The 21,409-nt window shown below is 41.2% G+C and overlaps 1 protein-coding gene across 1 annotated transcript in view; it reads left to right on the forward strand.

Annotated features, from left to right (window-relative positions):
- The window catches only part of RYR2 (ryanodine receptor 2), a 527,178-nt gene extending 514,405 nt beyond the window's left edge, over nucleotides 1-12,773 (forward strand). The window contains exons 104-107 of the mRNA XM_065401458.1: nucleotides 5,958-6,022; nucleotides 7,704-7,804; nucleotides 9,223-9,274; nucleotides 12,678-12,773. Coding sequence (XP_065257530.1) covers nucleotides 5,958-6,022; nucleotides 7,704-7,804; nucleotides 9,223-9,274; nucleotides 12,678-12,773 — 314 coding nt within the window. The remainder of the gene's footprint in view (nucleotides 1-5,957; nucleotides 6,023-7,703; nucleotides 7,805-9,222; nucleotides 9,275-12,677) is intronic.
- The last annotated feature ends 8,636 nt before the right edge of the window (nucleotides 12,774-21,409 follow it).

Below are 21,409 nucleotides of genomic sequence, written 5' to 3' on the forward strand. Positions count from 1 at the left end.
CGGAGCTCTTTGCAGTATCTTCACCTCAGACATTTGTTCTCCATTTCTGAGAACTTTTTCTTTGGTTAAGTTTCATGATAGTATAAGTTTAAGTTAGAGTAGTTAGCTGCCCTGTGATGTGCCTTCAGCCGGGTTCAAGCATTGTCCATCGTGGGAGGGGGCCATCCCCAACAGTGATCCCCACACAAGCTATTTATTGTGTCTCAGTGAAGAAGACATTAGAGAGTTATGATCCATCTGCAAGTCATTCACAAAAAGGACTCTGGTGGCGAGAGACTTGCAGCTGAATTGGCACCTGGTAGAGCAGATCGTGAAGACTGCTTCAGCACTGAGGCCTTCATCCATTCATCTGATAAGTGGTCACTTTTGGATCTGACAAGTGATGCCACTCCATGTTCAGGCTGTGGCATTTCCCTCAAGAGAAAGAGGGGTCATTCACTCTCCTCTGGTACAGTGAGAAAGAAGTCTGATAAAATGAACTTGGATTATTCTAGGGCTTGGGGAGACTCCTCCTCATTTCCTAAGAAGAGTGCTGACCTGCACCATACTCCCTCCGGCATGTGGAATGGAGCAGGTCTATCCAACTTCTCCCTGGTATCAGACTGAAATCAGTGAGAGCCTGTACTATCAACTCTGGTTTTGGCCGTGGGGCATCTGTTGAGTCCAGTATCCATGATGTTGATACTAGCAGTGACTATTTCCATCCCGGCAGCATACTGGGTGGCACCAGACCTCCTTTGCTCTCAGTCCCAGACTCTCCACTGATTCATGAGCGCTCTGGTGCCATCACTTCTACTGCCTCATCCTCTGTTGTGCCCTTGGCACCTCCTGGCTGTGTCACAGAGCTGCCCAGGCCTCGGATTGTTTAATGGAGGCCAACACGGGCCTGGCACTGAAGGCCCCCTAAACACTGGTGCGTATTTCAGCACCATCGTTGTCTTGGCGGCAGATGCCTTCATTGAGCTTCATACCACTTTAGCCTCAGTACTGGCAAAACTCCAAGTACCAAATGGGAGTGTTTCTCATTCGATACCACCAGTGCCAATCCTCAGTTCCTCTTCATTCCCAATGCTGCCCCCATATTGGGACTCGAATACCACAGACATCTGGGTCCTAAGCACCATCAGATTGGATTATGCCATATAGTTCCTCTCCATCCCTCCTCCCCACCCCAATCCATCCTTCTTCAGGGACACCTCTCAGAAGACACTGCTCCTCAAGCAGGTCCAGTCTCTACTGGTGCTTGGAGCTGTAGAGCAGATCCCCCTGCAGCATCGGGGACAGGGATTCTACTCCTGGTGTTTCCTGATCCCCAAGCCCAAAGGAGGGTTGAGACCTATCCTTGACCTCTATGATCTCAACAAATACATCAGATATGTGAGATTTTGTATGGTTACTCTAGCAAACATCTTCCCTGCCTTAAATCATAATGCCTGATTTGCTGCCCTAGACCTTCAGAATGCTTATTTCCATGTAGCAATTCTTCTGAGCCACAGGAGGTTTCTCCAGTTTGTCATGGCGAACTGGCACTGTCAGTTCACCACATTCCGTTTTGGTCTGTCCTCCGCTCCCTGGATTTTTACTAAATGCATGATTGTAGTGACAGCATATCTCAGGAAGAGGGCATTCATATCTTCCCATATCTGCACTATTAGTTCCTGAGAGCAGGTCCATAGAAGAAATCCTCTCTCATGTTCGCTTCATGCTACATTTTCTTGATCGTCTGTGTTTCATCTTAAACAATGGGTAGTCAACATTGGTTCCAACTCAAAGAATTGAGTTCATTGGGACCCTGGTAGACTCTACAAGTTCAAGAGCATTTCTGCTGACTGACTGATGCCACACTATTTGCCACCTATGTCTGAAACTGCAGTCTCAACCCTCAACCTCAGCCCATGTATGCCTAAGGTTATTAGGTCATCTGGCTGCATACACACAGGTAGTCCAATTTGCCAGAATGCACTTTCATTCTCTTCAAATGTGGCTGAAGTTGGTCTATCATCTGAATCATCATCGCTGGGACAGACTAGTCTGACTTAATTCAGGATTGGCAGATGCCTTATGATAGTGGGTGGTTCAGGGCAATGTGTGCTAGGGCATTCCCTTCGCTTGGTCCCCGCTGACCAAGACTTTTGTCACCAATGCATCCAATCCTGATCATCCCGCAGGTCATTCTCAAGATGAAATTGGATCATGCCAAGCTCTTTATCATTGCTGTAGTATGGCCAAGATAGTATTGTTCCTCTGTTCTCCTCGCATCATCAGTTTAGCCTCCCATATCCCTTCCTCCCCACCTCCGGACTCTGCCACACAGTCAGGTTTTGCACCCAATGCTCACCTCCCTCCATCTCACAGAGTGGATGCTACATGGTTAACGAGGAGGAAGAACTATATTCAGAGGCAGTCAGGCAAGTCTTGCTAACTAGTAAGAAGCCCTCCACCAGAGTGACCTATTCAGCCAATTGGAAGCGGTTCTTGATATGATCATTAGCCCATGGAGTTCAACTGAAGCTGGATTGTATCCAGGAAACCTTGGAGTACCTGTTACATCTTCAGTCTTCTGGTCTTGCATTGAGTTCATTGAGAGTCCACCTGGCAGTGATTTCAGCGTTTTATCCACAAATCCGTGGGACGTCAGTGTTTTCAAACCCCATGGCAGTGAGATTTTTGAAAGGAATCACTTGTCTCTATCCGCCGTTTAAAGAGTGATTCCTTTGTGGGGCCTTAATACTGTCTTAGTGGCCCTTCTGAGACCTCCTTTCAAGCCTTTGGCAACTTCTTCTTTCTCCCTTCTGTGTCAGAAAACTGCCTTCCTTGTAGCGATAACGTCTGCAAGGAGGGTGTGTGAATTGCAGGCTTGATGGTAGAGCACCCTTACATGCAGTTTTCTAAAGCCAAAGTAACCCTGATGCTGCATCCTAAGTTTTTATCCAAGGTGGTTTCCCAGTTTCAGTTGAATTGAGCTATATATTTACCAGCGTTCTTCCCTAAGCCACATTCAACCCCAGAGGAACAACATCTCAACACTGGATGTCAGGCGATGTTTAGCTTTTTATCTGGATAAGATCAAACATTTCTGTTCCTCATCTCTTTTGTTTCATATGCAGACTGAATGAAGGGTCAAGCAGTCTCTTCACAGATGATCTCCAGGTGGGTACATTCCTGTATCCTGACAGCATACAAAGTAGCCCAGACTAGGCCTCCTTATGTCTCCTCATTCCACAAGAGCCCAGGCAATATCAATGACCTTTCTATATTGGACATTTGCAGAGCTGCCACCTGGTCTTCTGTACGTACTTTTAAAAGCCACTGTGCCATTACTGCTGCATCCAGATCAGATGCAAACTTTGGGAAGGCAATCCTGCAGTCCTTGTTTAAAGAGACTCAGAGCCCCACCTCCTACAAGTACTGTTTGTAAATTACCTAACTGGAATTACACAGCTGCATCTGCTTGAAGAAGAAGAAAAGGCTACCTACTTGTAATTGTTGTTTTTCAAGATGTGGCACAGACATGTATTCCACGATCCACCTTCTGTCCCCTCTGCATTGGAGTCTGTACTTCTGACGTTTGGTGTGAAGGAACTGAGAGGGTCAGGCCACCTCATATGGCCAGATGAAGGGCTTAGGGGACAGGTCATGAGCGCCGCCCCTATGGGTACTGCTAAGCAAAGTTCTCTGGCTCTGGTGCACTGGGTGTGCACACACCTAAGTAGAATACACGTCTGCATCACATCTTGAAGAAGAACAGTTATGGGTAGGTAACTGTTCTTTCACCATTGTCTCTTGTGAAGGCTAAACTTACTTTTTTAAAAAGCAATATCAGATGGAAAGAGATGAACATGTGTGCCTGTTAGAATGAACATACTGAGAGCATTAGTTGAAGGATTTGCCATGCAACCAAAATAGTTGGGTTCTGGGAGGTGGGATGTTGCAATTAAGGCTACATAATATAGTGCCATCTGTCACTGTGTCAGGTTGCTTTGCTCATACATGTTGGACAATTGCTTCTTTGCCTGAGGGCATTCTCCAATGGGAAATTCCACGTTTCCATCTTGTCAGCTCTTTTGTTCATCGTTTACATGAGGCCTTTGGAAAGGTTAGTGAGGAGGTTGCAATGTCTTCAGTGTGCTGATGACATGTAGCTTTATATCTCCATTTAAACTGTCCCAGCTGGAGATGTCATTGCCTTATTCATTATTTGAGAGAGAATGCGGTGTAGATTGAGACCCAGTCTGTAAACCTGTACCCTGTGATCTGCACTGGCTGACTGTTGGTTACTGGATTTTAAGATGGTTGGTTTTGACCTATAAGCCCGAAGTGGCCTGGGACCTACCTACCTACCTCAGAGACTTCCTTTCTTCCAGTGGCAAACTATCCCAAGATAGTCAGTGGAGATGCCTGAGCATAAGCCCAATCGTTACCAGAGAGGAGGTGGCTGACAGGGCCCTGGGTCTTTGGAACTTGCTTTCCCTCAAGTCCATAACAACCTGAATTTGTCAGCCTTCAGAGCACTCTGCAAGACCCACTTTTCCTTTTTTGCTGTAAGGAGATGGGGAGTTGGGTAGAGCTAGTTGTGATGCTTTGGTACTCTGGAGACTGTGGGAAGTCATTTATTTTTTATTGTATTTATGCTGATCCTGGGGTATTAATTGTTCTAGGAGAATTAAAGGGCTTTGGTTTGTTTACAATGTGTCTATGTAATCAAGGTGTGATTGCAGCTTGTGTAGGCATACCCATGCTAATTTTAACCTAGCTGGTTCAGGCTAAAAGTAGCAGAGAAGGTGTGGTGGTGCAAAATTGTCAAGGATGCCCAGAGCATTGGAGAGGATGCTCTTTTATTACAGTTATAGTTTGTAAAAAATCAAATCAATATATACATCCTTTTGGAGTAACACATGTCAAGACTTTGATGGTTTCATTGCTTTTATAAATAATGATCTTCGATTGTCTTGTACCAGCTAACATGTAGTTAGATGATGAATTTTGCTCTGAGAGGGTACCTCCCAGTTTCTTATAGGTGTGTTTAGATAAGAGTTCTCAGCTATGTGGCAAATTGTTTACAATTCTGATGTGTTGTCTCAAAGATTCAAGCAAACTTTTGTTTTTAAAAGGCATTTGTAAAAAACAGAATTCCAGGTTTTGATAGCCTCAAGCAGTGTATCTCATGCTGTTTGCTTTTCCAGTTTGGTTTCCCTGTTTGTGAGTAACTGAATATAAGTTGACAGGTCTTAACTGTAAAACTTGAGCCTAATTCTCAACTCACTTTCACAATTTGTACAGCAGTAAACTCCATTAACTTCAGTGGCATTGGTCTTATTTATACCAGTGCAAGTGAGGGAAGAATCAGGCCCTTTGTATTTATAATATAGGTCTCTGACCCTAGAATGTTTTTTCCTTTTCTGTTTCTCTAAGAAATGGCCCATTACTTCTTCGGAGCTCTGTTAATGGAATTCCATTACTAAGTGACAAGCATAGTGAGCGCAGGAGCTGCAGGATGCACATAGCCCCTGGCCATCTCCATGGTATTCATATAATAAAGCTATGAACTCTGCTAAGTATATAGTAGTATCCTTTTATTGGGTTGGGTTTTTTTTTAATAAAGATTCCATTACCCTACAAATGTGTGTCTACCTTTTACCTACTATATAAAAGAAAAGGCTAGGGCTGTACATATAAAACAGGAATCCACTTGTCCCAAAACACCCAATTAAAAAGTATGTTACAAAATCTCTGCCAGCCTAGTTGGAGGGACTTGTTTTCTTTTTGTGTAGTCAGCTTTGTTTCACATATTTAGACAATAGAGTAATTTTAAAAATATATGAAGGTTTCTACTACTTCAGGAGACAACTTCTCATTTGATCTTACTCCGTCAGAGCGCAACCTTGGTTTCCATGGGTATGCACATTTCGCCATATTGTACTCTTGAATGTTAAGTATCATTTTTATTTAAACACCAGGTTTAATTATTGATGCTTTTGGAGAATTAAGAGACCAACAAGAACAAGTTAAAGAAGACATGGAGGTAAGAAATGATAAGCTCCTAGTTGCTTCACCCTAGCATATTTAAGTAAAGTGCTGGTTGCCAGAATGTCCATTCATTATCCAAATGCGATGATTCATCAGAGAGTAATTTTAAACTGACAGGAAAGTATGCAGTTAGCAGAACAACAAAGTGTTCAGTATCAAACAGCATACTGGACAAGATTCTGTCCTCAGTTACCCCTCAGTGAAACCATATTGAAGTCACACAAATAAAACTGCAACAGAGAGTCCTGTGGCACCTTTAAGACTAACAGATGTATTGGAGCATAAGCTTTCGTGGGTGAATGCCCACTTCGTTGGATGCATCCGACGAAGTGGGCATTCACCCATGAAAGCTTATGCTCCAATACATCTGTTAGTCTTAAAGGTGCCACAGGACTCTCTGTTGCTTTTTACAGATCCAGACTAACATGGCTACCCCTCTGATACTTGACAAATAAAACTGAGAGTCTGGTCTACTGAGATGACTTTCCATAACTGACTTTTTTTGACTGAATGACTTTTTAAATATCTTCTTAGAGCAAATATATTATTATATCACATAAAAGCCTACAGAAACAATTCTGTAGCATTCAGTAGAACAGTCTTAGTACAATTCCTTTTAATCAAAGTGCTCTGCTAACAGCCAGGTTACAGAATAGCATTCACTGTTGCCCACTTTTGCCTGTGAAAGGGGTACAGTGGAGAGAGAGCTCTTTGACTGCACTTCGGCACTACCAGTTAGAATCACACAGGACACAGTCACAGTTAATCAAAACTGATATTCTGCTCCTGACACATTTTAGACCTATTTGTCCACTACCTGCAATCTCAGTTGGTTCTTTGGTACATCTGGCTCCTTATAGGTGATAAACTAACAAAACTAAGCCAAAACACCTACCAATTTATTTTTATGTGTCTTTTTATGTTAATGCTACGGATTTTATTTTATTTTAACTTTGTCAGCTGTGGCTGAATAGAACAAAACTGACCTCAGTGGTTGGTGAAGGCTTTTTTAGTTTAGCTTGGAGGTTCCCAATATTCAGCATTAATGAAACCAGGTTACAAATCATAGAATCATAGGACTGGAAGAGGTCATCTTGTCCAGTCCCCTGTTATGGTTAATCTCACTTGTGTATTTTCTTTGGATATCCTAAGTGAAAGTAGTCTGTTCCTGCAGAGTTCCCATTTTCTTGTTTAAATCTGACTGTCAGAATTCAGAAGAGTATCAGGTACCTGCTGTGTTCTGTAATCTCAACTGAGAGCGTATTCAGTTTCAAATGGGTAAACATAACTACCTTTGAGGTAAAGATTGCTATGGACTACAGTGACTCTTATATTCATTTAAGTAGCCTGGCGAGAACAAAAAGGAAAAATTGCTTTTCAGCCCTGATTAATTCATGCCCTCCTTTCTCCTGATCTATTCCTATTCAGTTATTGATGCCAAAGATTTTTTACCAAACAGCAAGAAGTGATTGTGACAGCAATTAAATTTCTGTTCATGTTCTTGGCTGAGGCTTAGGCTGAGTCCTTAAAGCAAAAGCCTTTATTAAGCACATAGTATATTTCATGTTTCAGAATTTCTAAATAAATTGTTGTGTGCTTATTGGGTATTTTTTTCAAAGAAGCTAGCACTGTTATAGAGCATTTCAGCAATGTGTATATTTTCTGGATTTTTTTAGACCAAATGCTTTATCTGTGGGATAGGCAATGACTACTTTGACACAGTGCCCCATGGCTTTGAAACACACACCCTGCAGGAGCACAACTTGGCCAATTATCTGTAAGTACAGAACCACACAAACATCAATAACTCATGACTTCCATCAGCCCTTGCAAGTAACTAATCAGTCCCACAAAATAAGGGAGAAAGACCACTGTATAGATTTTATATGTTGTATGAGTGAACAAGAGAGGTATAGAGAAAGATTCCTTTCCATTTTTCTCATTGTGATAGGTAATGCCAGGTTAAAGGTTGCCTGTGCAACCTTAATTCAGCCCCACTATGCATATGTATTATGATGCAGACTTTAATTACATGATTGCATAGTATTTATTCCATGGGCCCTGTCTCATTCAGTGCACAGAATGAGCCCTGCTCTGGGAATGAATTAGTGCTGTGTAGTGAAAGAAACTGTTATTTGCTGCAGAAATTGGAAGGTGTATAGCAAATGAAGTAGGGAACAGATAGCATAAAAAGGACAGCCGCACAGTTAAGGCAGTTGAATGCTGCCCTGGAGAATTGGATCCTATCACTGTCTATGCTATAGAGTTCCTGTGTGGTGCTAATCAAGCCATTTAAACCATTTTTTTCACAAGTGGCTACTAATTGTGTATTCTTGATTATCTGGGTGCCCAACTTGAGACGGAAGTGCTTGGTTCTCACAGCTGCAACTAAAGTCAATGGAAGCTGCATTTGAATATATAAAGTGCTATCTAATGCTAAGTATTCTGAAAAATCTGGTCCTAGGTACCTCAAATTGGGCACCCAAAATTAATGGCCATGCTTTATGTTTATATTTTATAGAGAGAGATGTCATGTCTAGAATGGATTTAATATAAAAATGAGCTAGATTATGAAATCATCAGCATGTGTGTAAATATGCCAAAGCATCAAGCCTAGAGTATTAATAAAACCACAGGGTTATATTCTGCTGTCAAATTTTTTTCATCTGTATTGACTAGTTTGAACCACAAGATCTAATAAAGCACCCTCTTTAATAAACTGTTTAATAAACTGATTCTGAAAGCCTTAATCATCTTGAATAATGTGTATTAATGGAAACAGTCTCCTTGACTATTCACCAATGTAAGTGTGTACAATAAAGCCCTAATTCACTAGTCTGGGACAAGAAAATTTCAGTTATAATTAGAAGGGTTGGGAAAGCTTCATCTAAGCATCATAACTGCTGTATGGTTATAGTAAACCAAACTTGAATCTCTTACTCTTTTGAGGGTCATCCATTATTAATTGTAGTCAGCTAGTAAAAATGAATGATGGGTGAACCTCAGAAGTGTTGAGATTGTGTGTGGTTTAATATATATATCAAATTCTAAATGTCATGCGTATATTGTATATCCATTAACAGAATTATTCTTATTCTATAAAACATAATGGCAAACATCCATCTGTCTGTATTTCTCCTTGGTTTTCTGATATTTCCATGTGCTTGTTTCTGATGAAAATGTCTTTGTCTGTAGATTTTTTCTGATGTATCTCATTAACAAAGATGAAACAGAGCATACAGGACAGGTAAGTGAGCACTGTTTACACCAGTACTATTTAAAAAATGCTAGTGATAAAAGTCAGGAATGTTCAGTATGGCACAACTAGATAAGAATTCTAACCAATTGTGTTAAGCTCTCCCTGTGGAACAAGTGACCTCATTCAAAACATTCCTTAAAACTCACTTATTTTGGCCAGAGTTTCATTGTTAACCTCCTCTTCAGCACCTTTGCATCTGTTCTGGTACCTGATTTTGTACTCTTAAAACTTGTCTCCCCAAAATAAGCATGAAAGGAAAATTGCAACTAACAAGATACGTACATCCCATTAAAATAACAAGTCACTTGACTTTTTCCTATTGACTATCTCCCTCGCTTCCTTTGTTATTGTTATTACTTACTTGGTTACTTGTAATTTATATTGTATTCTTTTCAAAGCCAGGACAGTGCCATCTATCTCTGTAAAATACCATTTTCTCCCATGGTACTGTATAAGCAATATTGAAAGCTGGTGATTTCCATAAGAGGCAGGCTTATTAGACATAAGGACAATTATAGTGAGACTTGCACCTTTTAACGAGGATATCAAACTGGATTCTAACTTTCAGATTGGAATAAGCATTCACAAATTTGGCAAGGGGAAGAGAATTTGCTCATGTACAATGAGTAACAGTGTGTCCATTAATGACATACAGCCCAGATACACATGAAATTCAGGCAGGTGACATCCATTTAAGAGGAGAACAGATAAAACTAAAGCTTCTTAAATTTCACAACATTTTATACAAAATGAAATTCTAACCACTTGCTCAGCTCAGCCTATTAGTCCCTATGCTCACTTTTTCTCTCCCCTTCCTGGAGAGCAAGGAGGCAGGACTATGGATCCATTCCCTTCCCTCCCTTTCACCAGCATGCAGAATAGGGCTGGCTCACCCAAGGAACAATCCAGCACAAGGAGCAGTCTAGAGACACTGTACACTGCTGTACACCACCCCCAAATCACTCTTGCACAGATAAGAACTGCGGACTCTCATTTATTTTTTGTTAATTTCAGTGGGCTCTGCAGGGGCTTTAGATGGCACAGCCATGGATGGTGAGCAGATACACCATACCAGAGGGATGTAGCCAGAGGCCAGAGAGAATGCCCTCTGAGGCGAGTGTACTCAGAGCCTCCTCCTACTTCTCTTTTTGGGAAGTATATCAGAGATTCTCCCACAGTGCTGATCAGCTGCATTGCTGAGAGTTGGAGCCCTGCCTATGCCCTCTTTGGGTTGTCTTTCTATCTAGTTACATATTTATAAGGCTCACCTCACTGTAGCAATCATTCATGTATTATTCCTCACAACACCCCTGTTACGTGAAACACTGTTGGCACTAATGCTTCCTTGCATTCAAAACCCACAAACGTGATATGGGTTGCATCTTGCACAGGTGCACATGATGAGAAGAGACTTTCCTTGCCCTCATTCCTTTTACACCTTCACAAGGGCAACCAGAACTAAACCATATTTTTGGCAAGGGTGCTTGTTAGTCTTCACAGGCCATATCTTCCAGTGGCTTCCTTTTTTGAATGAGCATCTATGTGCATGAATTGTATAAACTGGAATGTAAAGATCTGCTTTCTTTACAAACATTCACAGTTTGAGTCCAGATGTAGGTGGCTACATGCTTTTTTGGGTGCAGATAGAAGGTAAACCCTTTGGAAAATGAAGCCCCAACGATTTATTTTACCAAGATTTTTTTTTCTTGCCTTCACTGTTCTTTGAAATGTTCTTCCAAACCTTTTGACACTTCCTCAAGCCTTTTAGTTACAATTGTCAACAGAAAAAAAGTGTGCCAAACGTGCTCAGACAGCTGGAATTCCCACTGAGAGCTGTGTAAGAGTGATCGGTAAAGTGATTGGTAGTTGCAGGTCCTACACACACACAGATTGCTTACAGAGCAACAAATTACAGTACACCACAGGGATACAGCATATTTTTGCTGTTTGTTTAAACTGTTCTCTCTGAAATCTGACAAATATACTAAACTACTGTAATCATGTTCTGTCTATATACGGCCTGTCAGTCTTGACTGGGTGCACATTTTATAAACTTGTTTTACTATTTCTGAATATCTATTTTGTCCTTTGACAATGACATGTTAAACTAGACTAGAATGTTTACCTCTGTTTTGTAAATTGATAATATTTGTTATGGAAAAATACTGCTGCATTTATGTTTGCTCCATTGTTTGACATTACTTATTGTGTGTGTTGACCCACTGCATACACTGAGTCCAGACAGTGACTACCAATAATCACTCCAGTCTGGTTAGTTATTCAATGCTTTCATTTAGATGTGGGGAATGAGAGAGCCCTCTGAGCTATCTAATCAACTGAATCACTGGTATTTGCTACAATAAAATGCTGTCTCCTTTTGTTTTTACTGTATTATTCAAAAGCTGAAGAGTTACCCTTAAAATGTGCAATACACCAGATTCAATGAATGTAGGGATATATTTGGTATAAGCGCTATACATCAGGACAAGACTAGATCCCTTGGACAGTAAACTATCTGTTAAAACAAGTGGGGATAAAACCTGTAGTTAGGGGAAACTGTTCCCATTTATGGATTCTACCAGAAACTGATATCATTAAAGCCATTGTATTATTTTATATATTGTACACAGGCATGTTTGAAATGCTGATGTAGAAATTCAGCGGAGGTTCCTTTAAGGATCATTAAAACACTAATCCTTAGCTACAGTTTGGTATTGCAGGCAACTGTACTTGAGCTTCAAGTTGCTCCTGGACATAAAAGAGCAAAACTAATTGTTTTGGCCAGGTCTACACTGGGGGAGGGGGAGATTGACCTAAGATACGCAACTTCAGCTACAAGAATAGCGTAGCTGAAGTCGACGTATCTTAGGTCAACTTACCTCGCATCCCCACAGTGCAGGGTCGACTGCCGCTGCTCCCCCGTCGACTTCACTTCCGCCTCTCGCCGCGATGGAGTACAGAAGTCAACGGCAGAGTGATCAGGGATTGATTTATCGCGTCTACACTAGACGCAATAAATTGATCCCCAATAGATCGATCACTACCCGCCGGTCCGGCGGGTAGTGTAGACGTACCCTTTGTCTCCATTTTTTATTTCACCAGAAAGAAGGTCAAAATTCCTGAGCTCTTCAAGAGTCTCTTTAAACTACTCCCTAGCCTAACATATGTGTGTTTCTATAATACTTTCATCCAGGAGATAGAAACCCAAAAGCCTAGACTAAAATGAACTAAGTTGTTAGTGTGTTCCACATCTAGGTTCATACACAGCAGATCAATTTTGAATTGAATCAGAAAATTTAGAACAGACTGTAGTCTTTTTTTGAAAGATGAGGGATGACTAATGTACTCTCACTGAATCAGATTAATTATTTAAATCTCCTGTGTCTTGCAGGAATCCTATGTATGGAAAATGTATCAAGAACGGTGCTGGGAGTTTTTCCCTGCTGGTGACTGCTTCCGAAAACAGTATGAAGACCAGCTCAACTAAATACGAATCGCCACTGAAAATATATCCATCCATCTCCCAACTCTTTAGGGAAGAACTGATTTCTCGACTCTCCAAAGCTGTGTGCTTTTTGGAGCACCAAAGCTATGTTTCTGATTACCTGACTGTGCTGGGTTTTTTCCCTGTTTATTTGTTTTGAGAACAATGGAGTAAAGAACAACGAAAACTTAAAACAGCAACTCATGGGGGGGAAAAAAACCACACACCCACACATAAATCCCCATACATAACATGCACACACATGAAGAGGCAATTATTTTATGAGACTGCCAGATGAATCCCTTGATTCTGAGAACACACGTGGGGTAATGTGGTAGTGACATTCATTCAATCTATTTATTTCATCATCCTGGAAGAAACTATATAGTTCACAGAGCACTGTAAAGGATTGTTTTGGACACTAAGTTGTGGGGAAATAGTGCCTTACTATATGTGGGTTGAGCTATGCAGAAGATGAGTGCATGATGACATCATCTTATCTTTTCTTTGTGCCCTCCCTTTCTTCCCAGTTAATATTTATTTTGTGTTTTGGTGAGGTTGCGGGGGGAGGGGTTTGACTGTGCACACCTTTTTAATAAGACTGTGGCGTGTCTCAGGACAAGAGTAGGTTATTCTCATCAAGCTAAATTCACATTTACCTTCCTCTTTTGCTCTTGCTTTTATTTTGGTAATGCTCTGATGCAACACTGCAACTTTATGAAATCTTTGTATGAAAACAGACTGAAAAACACTTTAAAAAGAAATATTTCATTGCATGTTTATTATGCAAGTTTAAAACCAAGAAACAAAAAACAACAACCTTCAAAAGCAAGTTGATCAACATGAGAAAAACAATCACAATAATCATACTCATAGTAATAAAGTGTTGTGGGCTTTATTGTACATTTGGAATCAGTGTCATCAGCCAACAATGTATATGTTATGAACTTAACGGTAGTTTTGGTTTAATTTCTTTTTCTCTTTCTTTCATTTTTGCCACCTGTGATCAATAGTGGAGTTAAAGATTTTCTTGTTAGACCATTTTTTAAAATCAAAGCTGAAGCAATATCCATTCAGGGATTCCATCAGGTCCATCATGAAGCACCAATGATGTGTACATCACTCCATTTTGAGTCCTTTTCAATTGTAATGGCAGTCTTTACAAATAAAAAGAGAAATTCAGAATGGAAGCAAGGTGATTTTGCTAACATTTGAGCCTTTTCTTACTGAGTTTGCTAGTTAATACTTGATTTAACAGTCAGGATCACTCTGCCGTCTTTTTGTTGAAATTATTATCCTCCTGTGTTCTGTGGTGATCCCACTTTGCATCTTTTTCACTCATAGTCCACAACTTTATCCGGTCATAAAGGCAAATTAGTAGCTTCACTAGCACTCAGTTGTAGCTAAGAGAAGTGGGAAGTAATTGTTATGAACATGGTGTTTAAAAGCCACAAAAATCATATTTCAATCCCTCCCAACCTCTAGGGTTGTTCAGATGTAGGCTGTCAGTTCAGCTGACCAGAAATACAGGTGCCATTCTGAAATTTGGGTCCAGAGCAGGGTTGAGATTTCAAATACCCTAACATTCCAGGGCTCTTTGAACCCAGAATTTTGGTTTATAATTATGATTATAAAAATAGGAAACAGCTGCCAGGAATTGATTTGTTTTCTTATTCACTACCCCCCTGAGATTTTAGCAGAAGAGGTTTTCCCTCTCACATATGCACATACAGTGGTTTGTTATAGATTTTGCTCCTGAGCACCAGGCTGATGATGTTGACTTAGTTTTAAAGATCAATGAAGTACTTCCTTCTGAATTTAGTTATTGAAGCAAGAATATGGACTTTGCAGATAGATATATGAATAGAAGAGGGATGTCTCCTTAATCTTGACCTTCCACATCAGACCTTCCACATCATTCTCTACTGTTTGAGCCCAAGACTCTGTAGCACCCAATATGTGTGAAACCACGTTAATGAACAATGGGCCCATCTTTGGTGGTGGAACAGATGCTTACCATTTCATTATATACATCTGCACCTACTGAATAAATCTGCCCACCCGCCATTCACAGGGACATATGCCTCCTCCCAGCTGATAATGGGTTCATTGATGCGAGCAAGATTTGGCTGGCATTGTTGGAAGTGGGTAGAGGTATGCTTCATGGAGTGGCTGTGGAACATGGGTGTGAATGTCTTTTGCCCTGCATCCCCTGCTCCCTCCACTGAGATACTAGCCCACAGTTCGCTATAGTGACCTGGATGTGGTATTCAAAACATAAGATTCAGAAGAAAACTCCAAAAAATTGAGAATGAAAACACATGTAATGAGAGTATTGTGTTTTTCTTATTAAACTGTGTATTTTCAGTAACTCATTCTGATTCTAATGGTGACATTCAGTTCTTTCAAGTATGATCCTTCAAGCAAATCTGTCAAATACTGAAAAGGGAGGAAAGCTATTCAAATACTGCATTTTGGATTCATGCAAAAAGGAAGCGAAATCTTTAAATGTTATAGCTTTTAAATATCACTGATCAAACTGATTTCCTAAGATTTTTGTTGGCAAGCTTCTGAAATGGGATGTTGTAAAAAGGAATGCAGCATAACTAATAGCTTATTCACATGACTGCTGCCAAATTCTGCAGAGAATTAATTCTTTTGCAACTGTCTGGAAAGAATTAAACTTTAAAATGAAGTCAGAAGTGTGCCATGGGAGAAAGCTACTTCCAGGCTGAAGTACAAGGCTATGTGACAATGCACCAGTTGAAAAAGCATTATTGTATTATGTCTATGAATTCAATTACAGTACTTACCTAATGTACCGTTAGATATTTTAAGGTCCAATTACATTTACAAGTACATACATTAATATTTGCATTTTTAAATGTTTCAGCCGTTACCTTGTAGTTAAGGTATGAACAAATTATACAAAATATTTCAAGACACGCTCTTTATAAGATGTTGGAGGGGATTTGCTGCTGTTTTCTGATGCATGCTGGGTACAAGGAAGCTACCAACATTGTATATGTGGTGGTCATGTATTCTGGTTAGTTTTAGCAAATAAGTCAAAGAATGAATGATGATGGAGAAGTAAAAAATACACATGAAATAGGAAGTAAATGAGGGTAGAGGTTGAAATAACCATTTGTCTATACAGACCAGTCTTTCGTGGTCAGGATTCAGGAACCTTAGGAGGCCCCTGTCTATGTTGTACTTGTCATCAGTGTAGCTCCTTTCACAAGCACTAATAGTCTCCTTTTATCAATCACGAACATCCATCTGTCATTTTATTAGTGATTTTGACATGAGAGAATCACAGAAAGAACAAGGCCACTTAGTCCTTTAAGGCTGATGCTCTCACCCTCTGTATTTTACAAGATTGCTCCCTATATCTTTGCCTCTCATATCTTGTCTAAGCCATTTTTGAAGAGCTGCAGGTATGGTGCATTGCGAACCCCCACCATCAAGTTACTCTTACTAATGTAGCATTTTCTTTGCCTTTCATAATTTTTTAATTTGCAGCTCCAGGCCAATGGTACAAACTGCTATGATCCTCTGAGACTGTGACTAATTCCCTTCATTTACACTATTATCTTGAAATATTTCTTGGCTGTGATAATTTTCCAGTCCTTTGTTTTCTAGCCTATAATATATCTAAGATAAGAATTTCCTTCTTTCTTAACTAACCAAATGTAGTATCAGTTTAATATCTGGTACAACCTCAATTAAGAAACAGTAGCTGGCATTTCAGAAAGCAGGGGTAGATTTGTTTGCTGACGGTTCTATGTCTAACTTTAATTTTCATAAATGTAGCTCCTTCGGTCTCTCCTCATAGTCTCCTAGTCTCTTATCCTTGTTTGGTTTTTGATTCCCTCTGTATTTTCCTTAGTCTTCCTACAGTCTTCCTAAAAAGTTGGGGGCAAGGCTGCATACAATATTTCACATGGAGCCACACCAGGCTAATAGAGTATTACTAGTACTTCTTACTTTACATGTAATCATTTACAAATACATCCAAGAATAATACTGGGTTTTCACAATAGCTTTGCACTAAAAGCTCATATTTAGTTTTCTGTCTCCTCCCTATGTCTTTCTTGAATTAGCATCTTTCTATGTAGTCCATGTGATATTTTAATGGTATCTGTGAGGGTTACCAGATAGCACCTGTGGAAAAAACGGGACAGGGGGTGGGGGGTAATAGGTGCATATATAAGAAAAAGTTCCAAAAAACAGGACTGTCCCTTTAAAAACGGGACATCTGGTCCCCCTATCTGTGCAATTTATCTGTTCTTTCTGGTTGTCTTTATGGGGTTTTTTTGTGTGGAATCTTGTTGCAGGCAAAAAAAAAAAAAAAAAAAAAAAAACCAAACCCATGACTGGCATAAGTGGACAAAGGAACGTTCTCTATCAATGCTGAAGTTCTCCGGCAGCCAAATTTCATGTATCTGTTGTGCAAATGGAGGCCAGGAGTCTGCACAGTGTGGAGCTTAGCTTCCTGCACACCAGTACAACCATGGGTGGCTCTACAACAACATGGTCTTGGGACTATATTATCAGGTATTGGATGGGAAGATCTGGGCCAAAATACACTTGACATATCAGCCTTTAAATTTCCTGACAGTAAAAAAAGAAACAAAACCAAATTGGACCTAACTAATCCCTGGTGTAAATCCTTCTCTTTTAACTGAAAGATGTAATTGTCTGCTGACGTGACACCTTCTTCAAGTACTGTCCCTATGGGTGCTCTACTATAGGTGTGCATACACCTCAAGAGGCGCATGTTCACCTGAAGTGGAGCACACTTAAGGATACATCTCTAAGAACTGCAATTACTGCACAAGGTGAGTAACCTCTTCTTTTCTACTTTCCAAAGCAAATTTGTATAAGGTAAATTACTGCATATAATACAGTAGAACCTCAGAGTTACAAACACCAGAGTTACAAACTGACCAATCAACCGCACACCTCATTTGGAACCGGAAGTACACAATAAGGCAGCAGCAGAGACAGGAAAAAAAGAAAGCAAATACAGTACTGTATTGTGTTAAACATAAACTACTGAAAAAAGGGAAAGGAGCATTTTACTTCTGCATAGTAAAGTTTCAAAGTTGTATTAAGTCAATGTTCAGTTGTAAACTTTTGAAAGAACAACCATAAAGTTTCGTTCAGCATTACGAACAACCTCCATTCCCGAGATGTTCCTAACTGCTTGCATCTCTGTTTCGAATACATTAAACGAGAGGTGGATTTAAGAACAATTTAAAAGAAGGTAAATCGATAGGGCTGGATCATATCATATGAAGTTAAATTGAATGAAAAGTTCTGAATAAAAGACTTTTTTTTTCACATTGCTAGCAGAATGGGATTGCAACAGTATGACTCGAATGAATTGGTTGTTGGAAAAATTAGAACCACCAGGGGCAGAGTAGAAACATGGAAAATTTTGAGCTAGCAGGATAAACAGAAGATGTTAATATGAAAAATAATCATTGTGGAATAGACATTTCCTTGGTGTGTTGAGAATCACGGGTACAGACTAAAACCCTGCAATAAGCTCTGCCACTGATCCAACTGCTGTTTTTTTCTCAAAATGTTTCATTGTGAAGACCACAAGATGGGCTCCTCCATAACAAATTCGGATTTAACATTCTGCTCTTGGCCCTCAGTTGTGCAATGATCTCCATATGAATGAACCCGGCCAGGGAAGACTGGAAGTGGGGACCATGGACGCAGGGCAGGAGGCTGGAACCATAAGCTGGGGCAGAGAGGAAGCTGCTCCCTTCTCCACCCTGGGAATCCCAGCTCTGGATGCTGTACAAGCAGGAAAAAAAAGTGCATGCCCCAAAGAGCTTATAATCTAAGTATGAAACAAGAGACAGCAGAAATGAGAGAGACAGACAGGGATGTACAAGTGAACAATGAAACAGTATTGACCAGCATGATAGACAGCCTCAGCACACCAAGAGCCTAACCATTGTTAAGATATTTGTAAGCATCATGGCAAAGGATAGCAAACCATTGATCTTAGAAAGGCTGGTGGCTTTGAAGGTGAGGTAGGATCCTTTTAATTAGCTCTTTTCCCAGCCTTGTTTCTATTTCCTGTAAAAGGAAATCACCATGGCTTCTTGGAACAGCTTATAGCTGGGATAGGGCAAAGAGGAAGCTGATTGGAGGAGAGCCAGCTGCTGGCTAAAGGGGACTCATAAACCCACAGCTTGGAGCTGACAGGAGCTGAGACCACGTAACTGACTCACCATCCTCAGCTCACACCGCATGCCAGCATCAGATCAGAGCTGCATAGGTGTGTGACTGCATGGGGCAAAGGGTCCTTATGTATCTAGCCAACATGGTGGGAGGGGTGGGGAGAGGGAGAAGTGTTTTGCTGTATGCTGTGCCAGGGCAACAGAGTCTCTGTAGTCCCTGTTAGAGATTCTTATCTGGGTGTTCTCCTGACTTTTCTTGGGTTAGATAAGTTTTGTGCTATTGTTAAGTGTGGTGCTTGTTCCAGGAGCTAACTCTCACCTCCACCCCCAGGAAGTAAGGTTGTTGTCTTTGCAGAGGTATGTGGCAGGGACCTGGAACCCCTTCTCCAACTCTAGGAGACCCCACCTGAAAAGTGCCTAGCACAATGGGGTTCTGGTCCATGACTAGGGGGCTCTTAGACCCTATGATAATAGACAAATAAATAATAATTTTACAGGGCTGCTGAGAAGGTACAGGCCTCTTTGAATCTGCCTCACCCATGTCCTTGTGTCCTTAGCTGGGTGAAGTAACTAAGGAAAAGTGAAACAGGCTCCATTTAGTGAAAAGAGAATACCTTTCATTCTCTTGGCTGTGGCTTGCATTGGCATGCATATCAGCCTGGCTCTTTGATAGCTCAGATGGCAGAGTGGAGAACTGCACTGGGTATTAGGTGTGGTCCTACTCTGAAAATGAAAAGGTGTAAAAATAACATCTTTTTACTCAACAGTTCTATGCCTGCTTGTATACAGAGTCTAAGCTACTGCCATGATAAAAATTATGTATTTTTGGTAGGGCAGTCAACACACAGAGAGTAAGCCAGACTCTGTTCCACCTTCTACATTAACAACAGAATTGTTTACTGAGTTTGTCAACTTCATCTGTGCAATCCATTGTAGGCCTTGGGTTTACACAGATGGCACTGGAAGGATAATGTGAAGACTGGAAGTGGGCACAGGTGCAACTGAGGTCCTAATTCAGCTGCATATCATTTATTTATAGTACCGGTAATTATTTGAAATGGAAAGAGCCCCAATTGAGATTAAGAACTAAGTTTGTTTGAAGGACATAAGGTGGAGGAAAGGACTATTTAATTGTAATCTGCATTTGATTTGGAAATCACTGTAATACCATAAGCATGGACTGGACACACATCTTTCTGTCATCTGCATTGTAATTTTTCCTTAAACTTGTAAGTTATTCCTTAAACTACAAAGGCAAGAGCAGTTCGACATTGATCTTGCCACGCGTAGTAGCTACGACACGAGATTGCTTGTGGCATTCACGGAGGTGCTGACCACAGTGGAACACCGCTTCTGAGCTCGGGAAACAAGCATGGAGTGGTGGGATCACATCGCCATGCACGTCTGGGATGACAAGCAGTGGCTTCAGAACTTTTGGATGAGGAAAACCACATTCATGGGACTGTGTGATGAGCTCGCCCCAGCCCTGCGGCGCAAGAACATGAAAATGAGAGCTGCCCTGTCGCTGGAGAAGTGTGTGGCAATTACACTGTAGAAGCTGGCTACTCCAGACTGCTACCATTTGGTCGCTAACCAGTTCCGAGTGGGAAAGTCAACCACTGGATTCGTGTTGACGGAAGTGTGCAGGGCCATTAATCGCATCCTGATCCGAAAGACTGTGACTCTGGGCAACGTGCATGACATTGTGGATGGCTTTGCACAAATGGGCTTCCCTAACTGTGGCGGGGCAATAGATGGCACACATATTCCAATTCTGGCACCAGATCACCTAGCCATGGAGTACATTAATCGGAAGGGCTTTTTCTCAATGGTTTTCCAGGTGCTTGTGGATCACTGTGGGCATTTCACAGATATTAACGCAGGCTGGTCTGGAAAGGTGCATGACACGCATCTTTCGGAATACTGGCCTGTTCAGGAAGCTGCAAGCAGTGACTTTTTTCTCGGACCAGAAGATCACCGTAGGGGAAATCGAAATGCCCATTGTGATCCTGGCAGACCCTGTCTACCCCTTACTGCCGTGGCTTGTAAAGCCGTACATGGGGCAACTTGACAGCAGCAAGGAGTGGTTCAACAACAGGCTGAGCAAGTGCAGAATGACTGTTGAGTGTGCTTTTGGCCGTTTTAAGGCCCGCTGGCGCTGCCTGTATGGGAGGCTGGACCTAGCCGATGACAATATTCCTATGCTTATAGCCGCGTGCTGTACGCTCCATATTTGTGAAGGGAAGGGTGAAAGCTTCACTCAGGGCTGGACCACTGAGGCTCAGAGCCTGGAGGCTGAATTTGAACAGCCAGAGACCAGGGCTACTAGAGGGGTGCAGCGCAGGGCCATAAGGATCAGGGACGCCTTGAGGCAGCAATTTGAAGCTGATATTTATTGCTATACTCGGGAGAGCAGTGCTTGTAATGCTAGGAGGT

This window comes from Emys orbicularis, chromosome 3, assembly GCF_028017835.1.
Source record: "Emys orbicularis isolate rEmyOrb1 chromosome 3, rEmyOrb1.hap1, whole genome shotgun sequence".
NCBI classification, from domain to species: domain Eukaryota; kingdom Metazoa; phylum Chordata; order Testudines; family Emydidae; genus Emys; species Emys orbicularis.